Source organism: Elephantulus edwardii, unplaced genomic scaffold (assembly GCF_000299155.1).
Source record: "Elephantulus edwardii isolate Elephantulus edwardi_28Jun2011 unplaced genomic scaffold, EleEdw1.0 scaffold00064, whole genome shotgun sequence".
In the NCBI taxonomy this organism is placed as follows: Eukaryota; Metazoa; Chordata; class Mammalia; order Macroscelidea; family Macroscelididae; genus Elephantulus; species Elephantulus edwardii.
The window spans coordinates 14,920,759-14,936,575 of NW_006399814.1; the positions used below are offsets into that span (position 1 = coordinate 14,920,759).

General features: G+C 40.0%; 1 protein-coding gene and 1 pseudogene across 1 annotated transcript in view; both read left to right on the forward strand.

Annotated features, from left to right (window-relative positions):
- The first annotated feature begins 1,795 nt into the window (after positions 1 to 1,795).
- Positions 1,796 to 2,979, forward strand: LOC102873102 (annotated as a pseudogene).
- A 9,929-nt stretch (positions 2,980 to 12,908) lies between these two features.
- The window catches only part of KIF3A (kinesin family member 3A), a 65,988-nt gene continuing 63,079 nt past the window's right edge, over positions 12,909 to 15,817 (forward strand). Inside the window, exon 1 of the mRNA XM_006888081.1 lies at positions 12,909 to 13,006. Within this exon, the coding sequence (XP_006888143.1) occupies positions 13,001 to 13,006 (6 nt within the window). The 5' untranslated portion in view covers positions 12,909 to 13,000. The remainder of the gene's footprint in view (positions 13,007 to 15,817) is intronic.

Sequence of the window (15,817 nt, forward strand, 5' to 3'; positions counted from 1 at the left end):
TATAAAACAGAATTGACATTGGGGTTGAAGTGAAATGAAGAAAAGAGGGAGTAAATAAGGAACACTCCATTGGAACAGATGAAGGAAATAATTGTTTAAAAGGAATTATATGATTAGGCATTATTTGCATGACAACAGTCCAGAATAAGAGGTGCATAGCAAAGTGAATTGGGGAGGGGGGAAATTGTGCACCAATGCAAGGATTTTTTAAAAGAGAAAAGCAAAGTGGGCATGGGTAAGGAGGAAAATGTGCAACAATGAATGAAAGGAAATCCAACTTTTCTTTAAACTTTTAAAACTGCAATAAAAAATTATAAAATTTTTAAAATTAAAAATTATAACAAAAAAAAAGATATACGGTAGGGAGCTCAGGTGGCCTAGTGGCAAGAAGCTGTGGCTGCAATCCCAAAGCTTTGCTGGAGAAAGAGGGACAATCTCCTCCAGTGCCAGCCAGATCTGATTCGATGGTACACACGAGAGAGAAAAAAAAATCAGGAACTGTGTACATCATGGTTGTGTCCTTTCACTGTATTTACTCAGCTGTCTATTGAGCAAATAAATAATCTGAGGAATTATATGAAGAACTCATCATTAGGATTGGAGGAAGATTCATTAACAACTTTCACTATGCAAACAATACAAGCTTGCTTGCTGAAAGGAGAGCAAACACAGAGCACTCACTGACAAAGCACTTCAGTGGGAATTATTAACATCAAGAAAACAGAAATCTCCCAGAGGTGTGCGGTTCAAGCCCACCAGAGGCTCTTCTGGAGAAGGAGGGGCAATCTCCTTCTGTACCAGTTGGATTCAAGTTGATGGTACACACACAAAAAAACAATAAAAGAAAACAGAAATCCTCAAAATTGCACGAATAAACATTATTATAGTAATTGCAAAAAGATTTAAATTGTCAATGATTTCTTTTTCATTAGATCCTTAATCAACACTCAGAGAAGCAACAAGCAAGAAATTTAAAAAAAACCCCACCACAACAAAAAACAAACAAAAAACACACACAAAAAAACCCCACAATAATTGCATTGGGCAAATCTGCTGCAAAAGACACTTTAAAAGGTTAAAAAGCAAAGATAATGCTTTGAGTAGTAAGATGTGTCTAAGGTAATTTCTTTCCCTTTTTTTTTTTTTAGTGAAAAGTTTACAAATCTCATTGATTTTGTTAAATCATTCATAGGCAAAATTTACCATAACTGGTGTGATTTATAAGAATGTCCGAGCAAACCCTAATTGTATACTGCTGGTCCCTTCACTCACCTCTGTTTTTTAATTTTTCTTTTCTTCTTCCCACCGTGGTCTTCAGGCCATTTTGCCTGTTTTATTCCAGTTCACAGATTGCTGTACACATAATGTCTGATCATTTATTCATTTCAGATCGACCTTCCCTTTGCTTATTCCAATGTAGTAGTTATCTATCCATTCTTTCCTGGTCTCTCCAGCACCCTCCTCTGGCCACCTTCTGTTTTTATAATACACATATTGGTTTTATACAATATTTGTCTTTTTTGTGAATGAGCTATTTCATTCAGTATAATGTCCTCCACACTCATTCATGTTATGCAGTGTTTAATAAATTGTTTTTAACTGCTGCTTCATACTCTACGGTATTAATGTACCACAGTTTCTTTATTGTTCCATTTGCTGATAGGAACTTGGATTGCTTCCATCTCTTTGCTACCGTGAATAAAGGATACAATAAACATGGGTGTGGTCCTGGGAGGAGGACCGCCCGGGCCCTAGGCGGAGCCGCCACCGCTGCCGCTACTTTCACACTCGAACCATGGCCTCGCGCTGGTGGCGGTGGCGGCGTTGCAGCTCCTGGAGGCTGACGCAGCAGAGCGCGGGCCTGGCTTGGTCGCGCTCCCCTGCGGGTGCCCGAACGCAGATGCCCTATTTTAATCTTTTGAAGAGTTTCACATCTACCTTTTCACATGTATATAGGATATCACTATTTCATCTTATAACCCCAACAGTGTGCTGTTGCAGTAAAACACAGAGTGGTGGAAAGTACACTGATCCTTTTAAACTTGGCTGGAGAGACTTAAAAGGTCTGTATGAGGACATTAGGAAGGAACTACTCATATCGACAACAGAACTGAAGGAGATGTCTGAGTACTACTTAGATGGAAAAGGAAAAGCCTTTCGACCAATTATTGTGCTAACGGCCCGAGCATGTAATATACATCATAGTAACGCCAGACATGTGCAAGCAAGTCAGCGTTCCATAGCCTTAATTGCAGAAATGATCCACACTGCTTGTCTGGTTCATGATGATGTTATTGATGATGCAAGTTCTCGAAGAGGAAAGCACACAGTTAATAAGATCTGCGGGGAAAAGAAGGCTGATGGAGATTTAATTCTTTCCACAGCTTCCATGGTTTTGGCACGAATTAGAAATACAACAATTATATCTATTTTAACCTAAGTTATTGAAGATTTGGTGCGTGGTGAATTTCTTCAGTTAAGGTCAAAAGAAAATGAAAATGAAAGATTTGCACACTACCTTGAAAAGACCTTCAAGAAGACACAGCCAACAGTTGTAAAGCCATCTCTGTCTTAGGATACCCTGACCCAGTAGTGCATGAGATTGCCTATCAATATGGGGAAAATGTGGGAATAGCTTTTCAGCTAACAGATGACGTACTAGACTTCATCTCATGTTCCCACCATATGGGCAAACCAACATCAGCCTATCTGAAGCTCGGGTTAGCCACTGGCCCTGTCGTATTTGCTTGCCAACAGTTCCCAAAAATGAATGCTATGAGAATGAGACGATTCAGTTTGCCAGGTGATGTGGACAGAGCTCGACAGTATGTGCTACAGAGTTATGGTGTACAACAACCAACCTACCTCCCGCAGTGGTACTGCCACGAAGCAGTAAGGGAGATCAGTAAACTTCGACCATCCCCAGAATGAAATGCCCTCATTCAACTTTCAGAAACCGTACTTACAAGAAATAAATGACAACTCTTTCTGTCCTTCCTGGCAGTTATTTTTACCAGACTGTGCCTAAAAAATTTTGTCAAATACACTTTGCTTCATGTGCAGATAACCAAAAATAATTTTTAAAAATCATTTCAACCTCACTGATAGGATTTTTTTTTAATTGGCAAGGTTTTTCAAGAAACTTTTTAACGTAAATGGTTTTGAAGAAAGCCATACTGTGAAATGGAATGATCGAAACCTGTCATTCTAGTTCCATCAGTTCTAATAGAGGTATCTGATGGTTATATGTGGTATTGTTTACATTGTTAATACCCACATGTAAAGATAGCCATTACAGAAATAATCATTGTTAAAATAATAAAAAAAAAAAACCAAACAAACCAAAAACATGGGTGTGCATTATGTCTGTTTGTTTCACAGCTCTTATTTCTTCAGGGTGTATTTCCAGTAGTGAGGTAGATGGATTATATATGATGTATTTCTAATTTCAACTTTTTGAAGAGGTGCTTGAGCGCCATTCATAGTGGTTACAACATTTCATTATCCTACCAGCAGTGCATGAACGTTCAAATATCTCCATATTCTCACCGGATTTTGTTGTTTTCTGTCCTGTTAAACTTTGCAGTTGTTGCTGGGGTGAGATAATATCTCATTGCTGTTCTGATTTGGATATCTCTAGTTGTTTTTGTTGATTGCCTTCAAGTTGAGCACGACTCATTAGTGACTCCATGAACAAAAGACCTGAAGCCTCTCTATAACTACCATCATTTCTCCAAGTTCATAGAATTTCCATAGGCATGTGGTTTAGGAAGTGAAGGCTACTCCTGCTTCCAAACTTGTCTTAAACTGGGAGCTCCACCAAACACTGTCCACCTTGGGCAACCGTTTTGGCATTTGACATACCAGTGGCACAGTGTTAAGCATCCCAGCAGCTCTAGGTTACCTCAGTGCAGCAAATTGACAGAAGAGTGCTGTGCAACTTGGAAGAATGCTCCTTCAAATTATAGCACTAGTCTCACTTAGCAATGGTTAAGTGCCATCAAGTCAAATACGACTCATGGCGACCCTATGAACAAAAGACCTGCACCCTATATAATTTCTATATATTCATAGAGTTTCCAGAGGCATGTGATTTAGAAAGCGGATAGCTAGGGATTTTGAACATTTCTTCATTCATTTGTTTATCATCTGAATATCTTCTTTGAAGAAGAGTCTTTTCATATTTTCTGCCCATATTGGTATTGGGTTGTTTGTCTTTTTCTTGTTGAGGTTCTGGAGTATTCTAAAAATTTTATATAAGGGTTCCTTGTCAGATATGACATTTTTTAATCTTTTTCCCAATCTAGGGGTTTTATTCTTACTCCATTGTAGAAATTTTGGGGTGTATGATCCTATTCATCCATTTTTCCCCATGCAATTAGTCTTTTAATTTCCTGACTGCTAGTGCCAAGAGTGTTGATTGTGGAACCAAGCAAGCTGTAATTGTTAATAATCTCAGTCTCTTCTCCCTCTATCATGCTGCCAATTGGCCCAGTGGTGAGAATATTTGTCTTCTTGATGTTGAGCTTCAATCAGTATTGAAGACTACAGTCCTTAACCTTCTTGTGCAGCAAACGTCTCAGGTCCTCCTCAGTTTCAGCAAGCAGGGTTGTGTCATATGCATAATGCATGTTGTTGATGAGTCTTCCTCCAATTCTGATGCTACATTCCTCTTCAAAAAGTCCAGCCTCCTGAATGATCTGTTCTGCATACCTATTGAAAAGGTATGGAAACAGGATGCATCCTGACATACTTCTTTCCTGATTTTGAACCATTCATTGTTTCCTTGCTCTGACAACTTCTTCCTGGTCCAGGTATGGGTTTCATATGAGCACAATTAAGTGTTCTGGGATTCTTCTTTTTCTTAATGTTAGCTACAATTGTTGTAATCCACACAGTCAAATACCTTTGTATAGTTAATGAAACATAGGTAAGTCATTCCTCTGATATTCTTTACTGTCAACAAAGATCCATCTAACATTGACTGTAATGTTTCTAGTGCTATGCTGTCTTCTAAACCCAGCTTGCATGTCTGGCAGTTCTCTGCAGATGCACTGTTCCAGTCATTTTTGTATAGTCTTTAGCAGAGTTTTCTTGTGTGTAATATTAATGATAATGTTTGATAATTTCCACACTCTGTTGTCCTCCAGATTTCTTGTCACAACCTGGTGTGTCCAGGGCAGCAACTGTTTGTTGAAATATATTGCCATCAATTCCTGGGGCTTTGTTTTTGCTAATTCTTTTAGAGCAGCTTGGACTTCCCCCATCATCCTTGCCGCTGGATCATATATTGTTTAATTAAATTCTTCTGTATCAGCTTTTTTAATTTTTTGTACAGTGACAGAAGTTTCATTCTGGAGAGAGTAAAAGCAAACTGTTCCTTAGAAGCAAAGATTCTGAAGCTCCACCTCACATGCTTTGGGCATGTTGCCAGGAGGAGAAAGACACCATGCTTGGAAGACTGGAAACACAGCACAGGAGAGGAAGACCTTATGAGGTGGATTGATGCAATAACTGGAGTAATAGGGGTACATGTGTCAGAGACAATGAGATTGGCTCAAGATAGGGTAGAGTTCAGAGATATTATATGTAGGGATTGCTATGAGTCATGGAACATAACAACAACACCACCACCATTTATCTATTTTGTCCTCTCCGGGTTGTGAATTTATTTGTTTTTTTTTGTTTATTTGTTTAATTTGGTTTTTGCTATGTTTGAGAGTCTATTAATGCCATGGATTAGGGCATCTAGATTTGTTCTCTGAAAATCTTTATAGTTTTAGGTTTTGACACTAGGTCCTTGATCTACTCTGAGTTGGTTTGTGTGTGGTGTGAGGTGTAGATCTTGTTTCAGTTTTCTGAAGATGGATGTCCCAATTTGTCAGCACCATTTGCTGAAGAGTGAACCATGATATTTTCAATCCCTTTGATGACACAATCAGTGAGGAATTGTGCTGCCGACCCAAATGCTACATGTCTCTGGCAGTTCTAATCTTTTAGAGGTCCTGAAGGAGAGAAATAAGCAATTTCTTGTGAGATTTTTACTGCGTTAGTAACCCACTTGAAGGCCAGCTCTGAGTCAGTTCTGGCTTCACAGCACTGAGTTTGAGTTTTGAGCCATATGAATAAGAAAATTGCACAGTGAAAACAGAAGATCAAAGAAGAATCAGTGCTTTTGAATTATAGTGTTGACCAACAATATTAAATATACCAAAGATTTCTAGAAAAACAAGCACATCTGTCTTGTCTTGGGAGAAATATAGCCAAAATGATCTTTAAAAGCAAGGATGGTGAAATTTTATCTTATTTACTTGGAAAAATGTTGTCAGGATTGAAAAGTCCTTGGATAAGAGATCATGTTTTGTAAAGTACAGAATCAGTAACACAGAAGAAAACTCTCCAGAAGATGGATTAGCCCTATGGCTGCAGCAATGGCTCAAACATGGAAGCAATTGTGGAAATGACAGAGGAAAAGGCAGTGCTGTATTCTGCTGTACACAAGGTCACAGGACTTGGAACTGACTCAAGGACACCTAACAACAAAAGAGTCACCAAACATGTGAAGCAAAACCTGACAAAATTGCAGAGAGAAATAGACAATTCAACAATAATAGTCGACAGTTCCAATAACCCACTTTCTAGAGTGAGTAAACTAAGTAAACCCAAAGCAAAAAAGAAAAGGCTTAAACAATACCAAATGTCAACTTTTCATATTGGACTGTCAAGAAAACAGAAAGGATCAAGTAATAAATGTTGGAGGGGATGTGGCAAGATAGAAACTCTTATACATTGTTGGTGGGATTGTAAAATGGTACAACCACTCTGGAAGGCAGTTTCATGCTTTCTCAAAAAGCTGAACATACAAATTCCATATGACCCAGCTATTCCACTGCTTGGAATATACCCCAAGAAAATGAGAACTGAGGCACAAATGGAGACCTGTACACTAATGTTCATACCAGCATTATTCACCATTACAAGAACATGAAAACAACCCAGATGCCCAACCACAATCGAATGGATTGAGAAATTATGGTACATTCACATGATGGAATACTACGCAGCATGCAAGAGCCACAATTTTGTAAAAACTTGGGAGGGACTAGAGAGCATTATGCTGAGTGAACTAACTCAATTTCATAAAGACAAATACTGTGTAAGATCATTATTGTAGAATGAGTATGAAGATCCAAGGGGGTGAGGGGGGAGCAGAGGCATGAGGATGGGTGGAGGAGGAGGAGGGGAGCCTTAACCATAGGGTCACACAATTTGATGGGTAGATGGAGGAGTGGGTAAAGGAAAGGGAAAGATCCAGTGTGAAAAACAATGTATATGAACTTTGTGAGTAAACCAGTATAAAAATAAAATAAACTAAAAATGGAACATAAAAATTCTTCTGGATGGTAGGCCATAAAAATAGACATTACTAATTAAAAAAGGAAATTATTTAAAATGAGAAAAATATTTTCTCTGGTCAGAAAGGTATGAAATTAAAAATCAGAACAGGCAAAACTCTGAGGCCTTCACAAGTCTGTGGATATTTAGTAACATATACTGGTTAGGAAAGAATTTCTTAGATACCACACTCAAAGCATAAGTCGTAAAAGAAAAAAAAAACACATTTAATGTCATCACGATGGCAATGTTTTATATTTTAAAGAATGTTATCAATAAACAAACAAATGGAAAAACCTGACCAAATGGGAGAAAAGATTTTTTTTTTCTTTAAACATCATCCCTTTCCTATAACAAGGCTTTAAAATAAATACCATTAATAAATCAGAAAAATGAAAACATCAGAATGTAAGCCCTCTTCCACTCAGGCCAGGGGAGACTTGAACCCTTGGTGAACCCAGTGTCCCTGTGAGGGCTTTCTCCCCCCTGCAGATTTTGTTCCGTGTGTTTGTGGTGCTACTGGCTGAGAGTGGGAGAAAAGATTTTTACATTTTTATATATCTAAATCTTATAAGGAATGTATTTTATAGACTCTTATTTGTAGAACGCATTAAAACTCTTCCATTTAAAAATAAAGATAACACAAATTAAAAAATCAAGGGAAAGATTTTACTAGAATATACATGAATACTTAATAAATACATGAAAATATCACTAGATATTACAGAAATGCAAATAAAAATCATAGATACCACTTTACACTAACAGAAAACAAACACCTCAAATGTCATCAAACTGACTCCGACTTATGATGACCCCACTAACATATCTATAACAAAAAAGCAGGCAACAAATGTCAGTGAGGATCTGGAGAAATTAAAACTCTTACACCTTGCTGTTGTTGTTATTGTTAAGTGCCATCTGTTGTTGTTATGTGTTATGTAGTCACCTGAGACTCATAGTGACCCTATGTACAACAGCTCTGAAGCTTGTCCTTTCCTGAGCCAGTCTCACTGACTCCAACATACCAACCCCTATTACCCCTGTTACTGTTTCAATCCATCTCCTCCGGTGTCTTTCTCTCCTGCAGCTGTCTCTCCACCCTTCCAAGCATGATGTCCTTCTCCAAGGACTGGTCCCTCCTGGTCATGTGCCCAAAGTATGTGAGATGAAGCTTCAAAGTCCTTGCTCCAAGGAGAAACTTGGTTTCACCCTCTCCAAGACAGACCTGTTTGTTCTCCTGGAGGTACATGGTATGTTCAATAATCTTCTCCAGCACCACAGCTCAAAGTTGTCAATTCTTCTTCTGTCATCCTTACTTGTTGTCCAGCTCTCTGATGCATAGCAAGCATAGTTGAGCACAACTCATACTGATTCTATGAACAACAAATCTGAACCCCGTCCTGTACCATCCTCATACCTTGCTGAGGGTATGTAAAATAGTATGTTTGCTTTGGAAAAAACTAGTCTAGCAGTTTCTGAAATGATTAAACATAAAGTTACCACAAAACTCAACAACTCCATTTGTCAATATGTATCCAAAATAATTCAAAACATACACCAGTCTTACAAAAATCTGTACATCAATATTCATAGCCATATTATTAATTTTTGAAAGCCAAATAAGGGAAACAACACAAATGTCCATCAACTGATGAAAAGATAAATAAACTGTATTTTACCCACACAAAAAATATTATTTAATCATAAAAGAACAATTATAACTCAGAGGAACCTTGAAAACACTACTACACTAAGTAAAAGGTGTTGTTGTTATTATGTATCATTCAGTTGAAACTGTCCCTCAGCTGATCTTCCAGATGATTTTCAATAGCTGTAAATTAGACAGGAGGAGATTGCCTACCCTCAGAGCAGCAGCTGGTGGATTCCAACTGCCTGACTTTAGGTTGGTAGTGTAACTCCTTATTACACACTGGGCCATCAGAACTCCAAGTGAAAGAACTGAAATACAAAATACCACTTATATTTTTCTATTTATATGAAATTCTATAATAAGCAAAACATGAAAAAAAGAGAAAGTATATTAATGATTGCTTGGCCTGAGGGTAGAGGTGAAAGTGGAGAAGGATGGGAAGTGACTGGTAATGGAAAATGTTCTGTTTTGCTATGACAGAAATTGTGTTGTTATGTGCTGTTGAGTAGGAACTGACTCATGGCTGACCTTCCACAGACTATAAATAGGAAGAGATTACCTATCTTTCTTCTCTAGAAGAGCTGGTGGATTCTAACTGTGTGTCTTTGGGTTGGCAGTAGAATTGCTGCCTTGAAGGAATTGCCATGAGGGTGCTCTGTAGAGGCAAGGATGGTAAAATGTCACACATTGGGCATATTGCCTGGAGGATCCAGTCCTTGGAAAAGGAAGTTATGCCGAGAAATGTGGAGAGTCAGAGAAAAAGACCTCCAACAAGATGGATTAACACAGTGAGTGTGATAATGGGCTCAAGCATGTCAGTCAGTGAGCATGGTGCGGAATAGGGCAAGGTTTAATCTGCTGTTCAGAGGGTCGCAATGAGTTGTAGTTAGCTTGATGGCATCTAAAAACAATGATAACAACATGATAAAAAGTATTTTAAAACTGATCATGGTAATTGCTGCATATCCCTATAAATACTAAAACACACACCGAATTATACAATTTAAATAGACTACATATTTGGTATATGTATCATATTTCAACCAAGTGTGTATGTGTGTGTGTGTGCATTCTTGCACTATTGTTTGAGTGTGTAGATAAGATGGTGATAAACACTGTGAGGAATTAATTATAAAGTAGTGAAGGGGAGGGCAGAAGAACTAGGAGTGAAAAATGTAATTTTGAAACCAGAGGTTAAGAAAGACTTCACTGAGAAGTTGATGTTAGAACAAAAACCTTTCAAAGGAAGTGAAGGAGTGGGGAGTGAGGGTCACTCTAAGGGAAAACTTTTCTGACTGCCTGGGTTTAGATCAGGGCTCTGACCTTGGACAAAATGCCTAATTATATTGTTTCTCCAATTTCTTCAGCTGAAAAAATAAGGTTAAAAATACTATTTCAAAAGAGTGTCGTGTGAATTAAACAATTTAAAAAAAATATAATGCACAAAGAACAGTGCCTGGCACTAAGTAAAATGCGTATTAGTTATTTTCCTGAATTCATACTCCAAGGACGAAAATCTCTTACATGGTAAGATGCAAACATGTCTGGAATGTTGGATGTAGCCAGAAGACAGTGGGGCTGGTGCAGGTTGAACAAGAAGAAAGATTGTAGGAGATTTGGAGACCACTTATAGTTTTTACCCTGAGAGAGGAGAACTAGAGTATTTTGAAAAGAGAAAAGATGATCTGACTTACATTTTAGTACAAAGTTAAAACTCTTGAGTTGAAGATAGAATAAGAAGAAATAAGGATACAATTGTTGTTGTTGTTGTCATGTGCTGTCAAGTTGCTTGCGACTCACAGCGACCCTATGTACAACAGCCCTAAACTCTGCTCTGTCCTGTGCCAATCGCACTGTCTCTGACCCTCCCATCCCAATTATCCCAGTCACTGAATCAATCCACCTCATAGAGGGCTTTCCCCTCCTGCACTGTCCCTCCAACCTCCCAAGCATGATGTCCTTCTCCAAGGACCGGTCCCTCCTCACAACATGTCCAAAGTATGTTAGACGGAGCCTCAGAATCCTTGCCTCCAAGGAGCCACCCGGTTTAACCCTTTCCAGGACAAATCTGTTTGTTTTCCTAGCAGTCCATGGTATTCTCAATACTCTTCTCTAGCACCACAGCTCAAAGGAATCAATTCTCCTTCTATCCTCCTTGGTCATTGTCCAACTCTCTGATGCATAACAAGTGATTGTGAAGACCATGGCCTGTATCAAACGCACCTTAGTCTCCAGAGAGACACCATTGCTCTTCAGTACTCTGGAGAGGTCCCTAACAGCAGACTTTCCCATGGCAATGTGCCTTTTAATTTCCTGTCTACTGGTGCCAAGAGTGTTGACTGTGGAGCCAAGCAAACTGAAGCTGTGTACAATCTCAATCTCTTCACATCCATCCTGATGCTGCCAATTGGCCCAGTGGTGAGAATCGTTGTCTTCTTGACATTGAGCCTCAATCCATATTGGAGGCTGCAGTCCTTGACCCTCTGCAGCAGGCGCTTCAGGCCCTCTTCAGTTAGGGACTCCAATTTAAATTATCTCAATGATGCAGGTGTGAAATGGTCATAGTGGTGGGGAATTGAGGGGGTCATATTCTTGATCTACTTTGAAGATAAACCCAACAGGCTCTATGAAAAGAATGGATATTCATATGATACAGAGACTCTGATTTGACCTGAGCAAATGTCAGAATGCCTACTGTTAACTGTCTTTAATCTCCTGAGTTGGTTCCAACTCACAGGGACTTCTATACAGTATAGGAGGAAATCTGTGTCATGCTCCTAATCTCTGCTGTGTTTGGGCCCACTACAAATGGCCTTCTCCATCGACTAGGCCCACTTGAAAACCTGTCCAAAATATACAAATAAGGTGAAGTCTCACATCACACTTGTTTCTAAGGAGTGCTCTGGCTGCACGTGTTCGAAGACAGAGGTATTTGTTCTTTTGGCAATCGTCTTCACCAATACTACATTTCATTAAAAAAAAAATTCTTTAGTCTTCTTTCTTCATTTTCCACCTTTCATATGCACGTGACACAATTGAAAATACTCTCTTAGAATTCAGCGTCCATTTATTGAGAAGAGGAAAGTCTCAGAGGATAATCTTTTTTGAGAGATAGTTAAGTAGTGAAGTGGCATCCACTGACCCACTTGGTCCAGTGTACAACAGAATGAAATTCTCCCCGATCCAGCATCAGTCTCACAATCTCAACTTCGCTTAATTAAGCCTACTTTTTTTTTAAGCTTGGGGGAAGGTATTGTTGGTGTTTGATTTTGATTACGATGAACTTGAAATTCTTTTTACACATTCAAGTAAAGACGAAGCAGGCAGTTTGATAAATGATAATCTTGTGTTCACTGGAGACGATGTAAAGAAGATGAGTCATTCGTTTTTATCCCCAAATATTTCTTGAAATCATGCTCTGTTGATAACTGTGAAAATACCAATAAGCTCACCTTCTAATGGTGAAGGCGATCATAAATTAGCAATTAGAGACTTGACGTTAGTTCTCTAGCTGAGATCCAATAAAACGTCAATATATAATTGCTATTTTCAGTATTTGGATTATTACAGAAGCCAATGGATGGACTTTCCGATCTCAAGATACCTTTTTCTGAATGCTGGCCCTCTGGGTATTCCCGCCTGGTGCAGGGCAGGTTTCTAGCACAGCGGATAGTAGCAGTGCGCAGGCGCGACTCAGGTTGGCGTCCTAGGAGACTGACTAGAAAAGCCTTCGCGCAGGCGTAGTCAAGAGGCCGAGGGGGCCAGAGGCCGGGGGATGGGGCGGGGCGAGCCCGCAGTGCGCCTGCGCAATGCGTGCTCTTGTCCGAAGATCTGCAGTCTCAGTACAGCCCGGGAGGTGTTTCGGTAGTCTCTGCCTGGTTTCTCTCACTAACCCGGCGTCGTAGGGGTGCACAGGGCGGGGACGTCCGCTGGGCACGAGAGGAGACCACGATGCCGGTGAGGAGAATTGTTCAGCCTCATCCCAGGGGCCAGGCCTGGGGGCGCGGCCGTTGCCATGGAGGCGCGGAGCGGGCGGGCTGTCGGCCCTGGTGGGGCGGGGCGGGGCCCGGGCCGCGCGGTTGGGGAGTGTACTGGGTTGGTCGGGGTACCGTGGGGGTCCAGCTTGTCCTGGGAGGGGCCCGAGGTGGACCTTGCCGCCTTTGTCCATGCTGCATTCCGCCTGGGGCCTCTGCTATTTGGCATAAAGGCGCAGTGTCGGAGGATGCGCCCTCGGTACCAGCCCGAAGGGCAGAGCAGGGCGGGGGGTGGGTGTCGGCGGAGGTTCTGCTTTGGATGCTTAGCCACCCATGTGACCTTTGCGTGGCAGAACCAAACTCTGGAAGACTTCATAGAGAAGGTCCTCTAACTTGGACTCTTCTAGGCTCGAGCTGTCATTCCTCTGTGGCGCTTTAAGCTTACAACGCAGAATGTAATCAGTAGAGTGTCTTTGTATGGGTATTGGTAGGGGGAGCGTGTGCGGAGGAGCGCGTGTTTATTTTGTAGAATTTCACAGATTGTTTTTGTGCACGTAATAAGGGGGCATTGTAAATCCAGTACAGGGTCATGGAGAAAACTTGTGTTGTCACCAGTCATTTACAGATTGTGAGGCCTTTAACAATTACTTTTTTAAAAAAATTTCTTATTTTTTGTGCGTGTACCGTCAAATTGGATCTGACTGGTACAGGAGGAAATTGTCCCTCCTTCTCTTGCAGAGCATTACAATTACTTTTAATCTGCCTGGGCCCTTGTTGTTGCTATGTGCTTTTGAGTCTGACCGAACTCATACCTGACCCTCCATCGGGTTTTGGGAGGCATGGGAGAAGATTGTCCATCTTTCACCCTCGGAGCGCCTGGTGGATTCAAACTCCATGCCTTTGGGTTAACAGTGCATCTCCTTACCACTACGTCTACAAAGGTTCCTAGGCCCTTACTTTCCTCATATTTAAGCTTTTACATATGAGTGATAATCATGATAAAAAAAAAAGATACAAAAAGACTTGGAGGACAGTCTTCACATTTAGCCCTAAATGCTCAATATTTATTTATTTTCATGTTACTTGTCAATTTATTCAATATTGTGCACTAGCCCCTTGATATGCACTAGAGTTTTAATATGCTACCCTACTCTGAACTTGAACTTGGAAATGGGAAGCCTGATTTTTGGGGTGGAGAAGAAAAAAACCATAAACGTTTACAGAGACAAGATACTTAACATCAAAGAATAAAGTGAGCCCGTGACATACAGTGGGTAAAAGTAGATTCTGGTGAACTGGAAAATGTTGTCATATAGGGCTGTTGGCCTAGATATGTTAGATCATCTATTTCAGCTGAAACCTAGAAATTATAGTTTTTGTGGAAAAAAAATCTGATTTTTAAATCTTATCAATTAATGGAAACATATTTTCAATAGTGTGAGCCAAACAAAAGACCTTTGTGAACTCAGTTCAACCCTTTGGTTTTGCAGTCGGTGGTCTAGAGGGAGAGAAACAAAACAAAACAAAACAAATCAAATCAAACCAAAAATCCAAAATCTGGTAGTGAGTTGGGTAGAGTAGAACCCATAGGGTTTCCAAGGCTGTAAATCTTTATAGGAATAGACTGTCTCTTTTTTCCTTAGATTGGCTGGTAGGTTCAAACTGTTAGTGTTTGGTTAGCAGCCCAACTCTTAGACCACGACACCACCCGGATCCCTGTGGTTATCCAATTTCTGCTCATAATGACCCTATAGGACAGAGTAGAATAGTCCATAGGATTTCAAAAGCTGTAAATCTTTAAGAAGCAAAACAGCTTCATTTTTTTCCAGAGGAGCAACTGATAACATTAAAACAGCCAACCTTTTGGCTAGCAGCTGAATACATTAAGAAGGAAAGACAGACGTTAATCAAAGAAAGAACAGACAAGAGGAAAAATGTAAGAGTGACTAACAGGAAGACTGGACAGGGAAACCTCAGATGAAGCAGCTTTTGATTTGGAACCTGAAGTTATAAGTGGATTTCAATGAATGAGGAGGAGAATTAGGAATATTCTAGGCAGAAAGAATAGCTGGAAAAGCCTATAAGGATCATGGTGAATGGAAAAGGCCCCAAAGAAGGCTAATGGTTGTGGCTAAGAGAGCTAAATAGTTGTCTTGTGAATATGATGGAGAGGTAGACAGCATCTGGAGCCTGATTTTATAATCACCTTAAGGATTTTCATTTTTATTCTTAGACATATGAGAAGGCATTATTTTAAGAATAGATTTGTTTTCACTCTGCCATGTGGAGTATAGACTATAAAACTCAGTCCAAACTTGATGCTATCAGTTTCCAACTCATAACAACCTATACAGAGAGACCTAATTAAGTGTAAAGGAGCCCCTGGTGCATAGTGATGAGCTCAGTTATTTACTGGAAGGCTGGAGGTTTGAACCTGTGAGCGCCTCTGCAGGAGAAGATGTGGCAGTCAGCTTGTGTAAGAGTTATAGCTTTGGAAACCCTGGGCAGTTCTACCCTAGGAAGTGTGATTCTGGATCAATTCAACAATGGCAGTGAGTTTAGTTTTGGGTTCATTAGATGTGCAAGTACATGAATTCCAATAATCCAGGCTTTTAATGATGGTGACCTAAACAAGAATGGTATATTGTAGTGCTATAATTTGTTACCTGTCAGTGATAACCTCAGGTCAATGACAGTGATTTATATGTGCTTTTCTAATACTCAGAAGAGTATCCATAAGGGGATGATCAGCAGAACATCACCAGAGAAAGGGAAGAGATGGAGAGCTATCCAA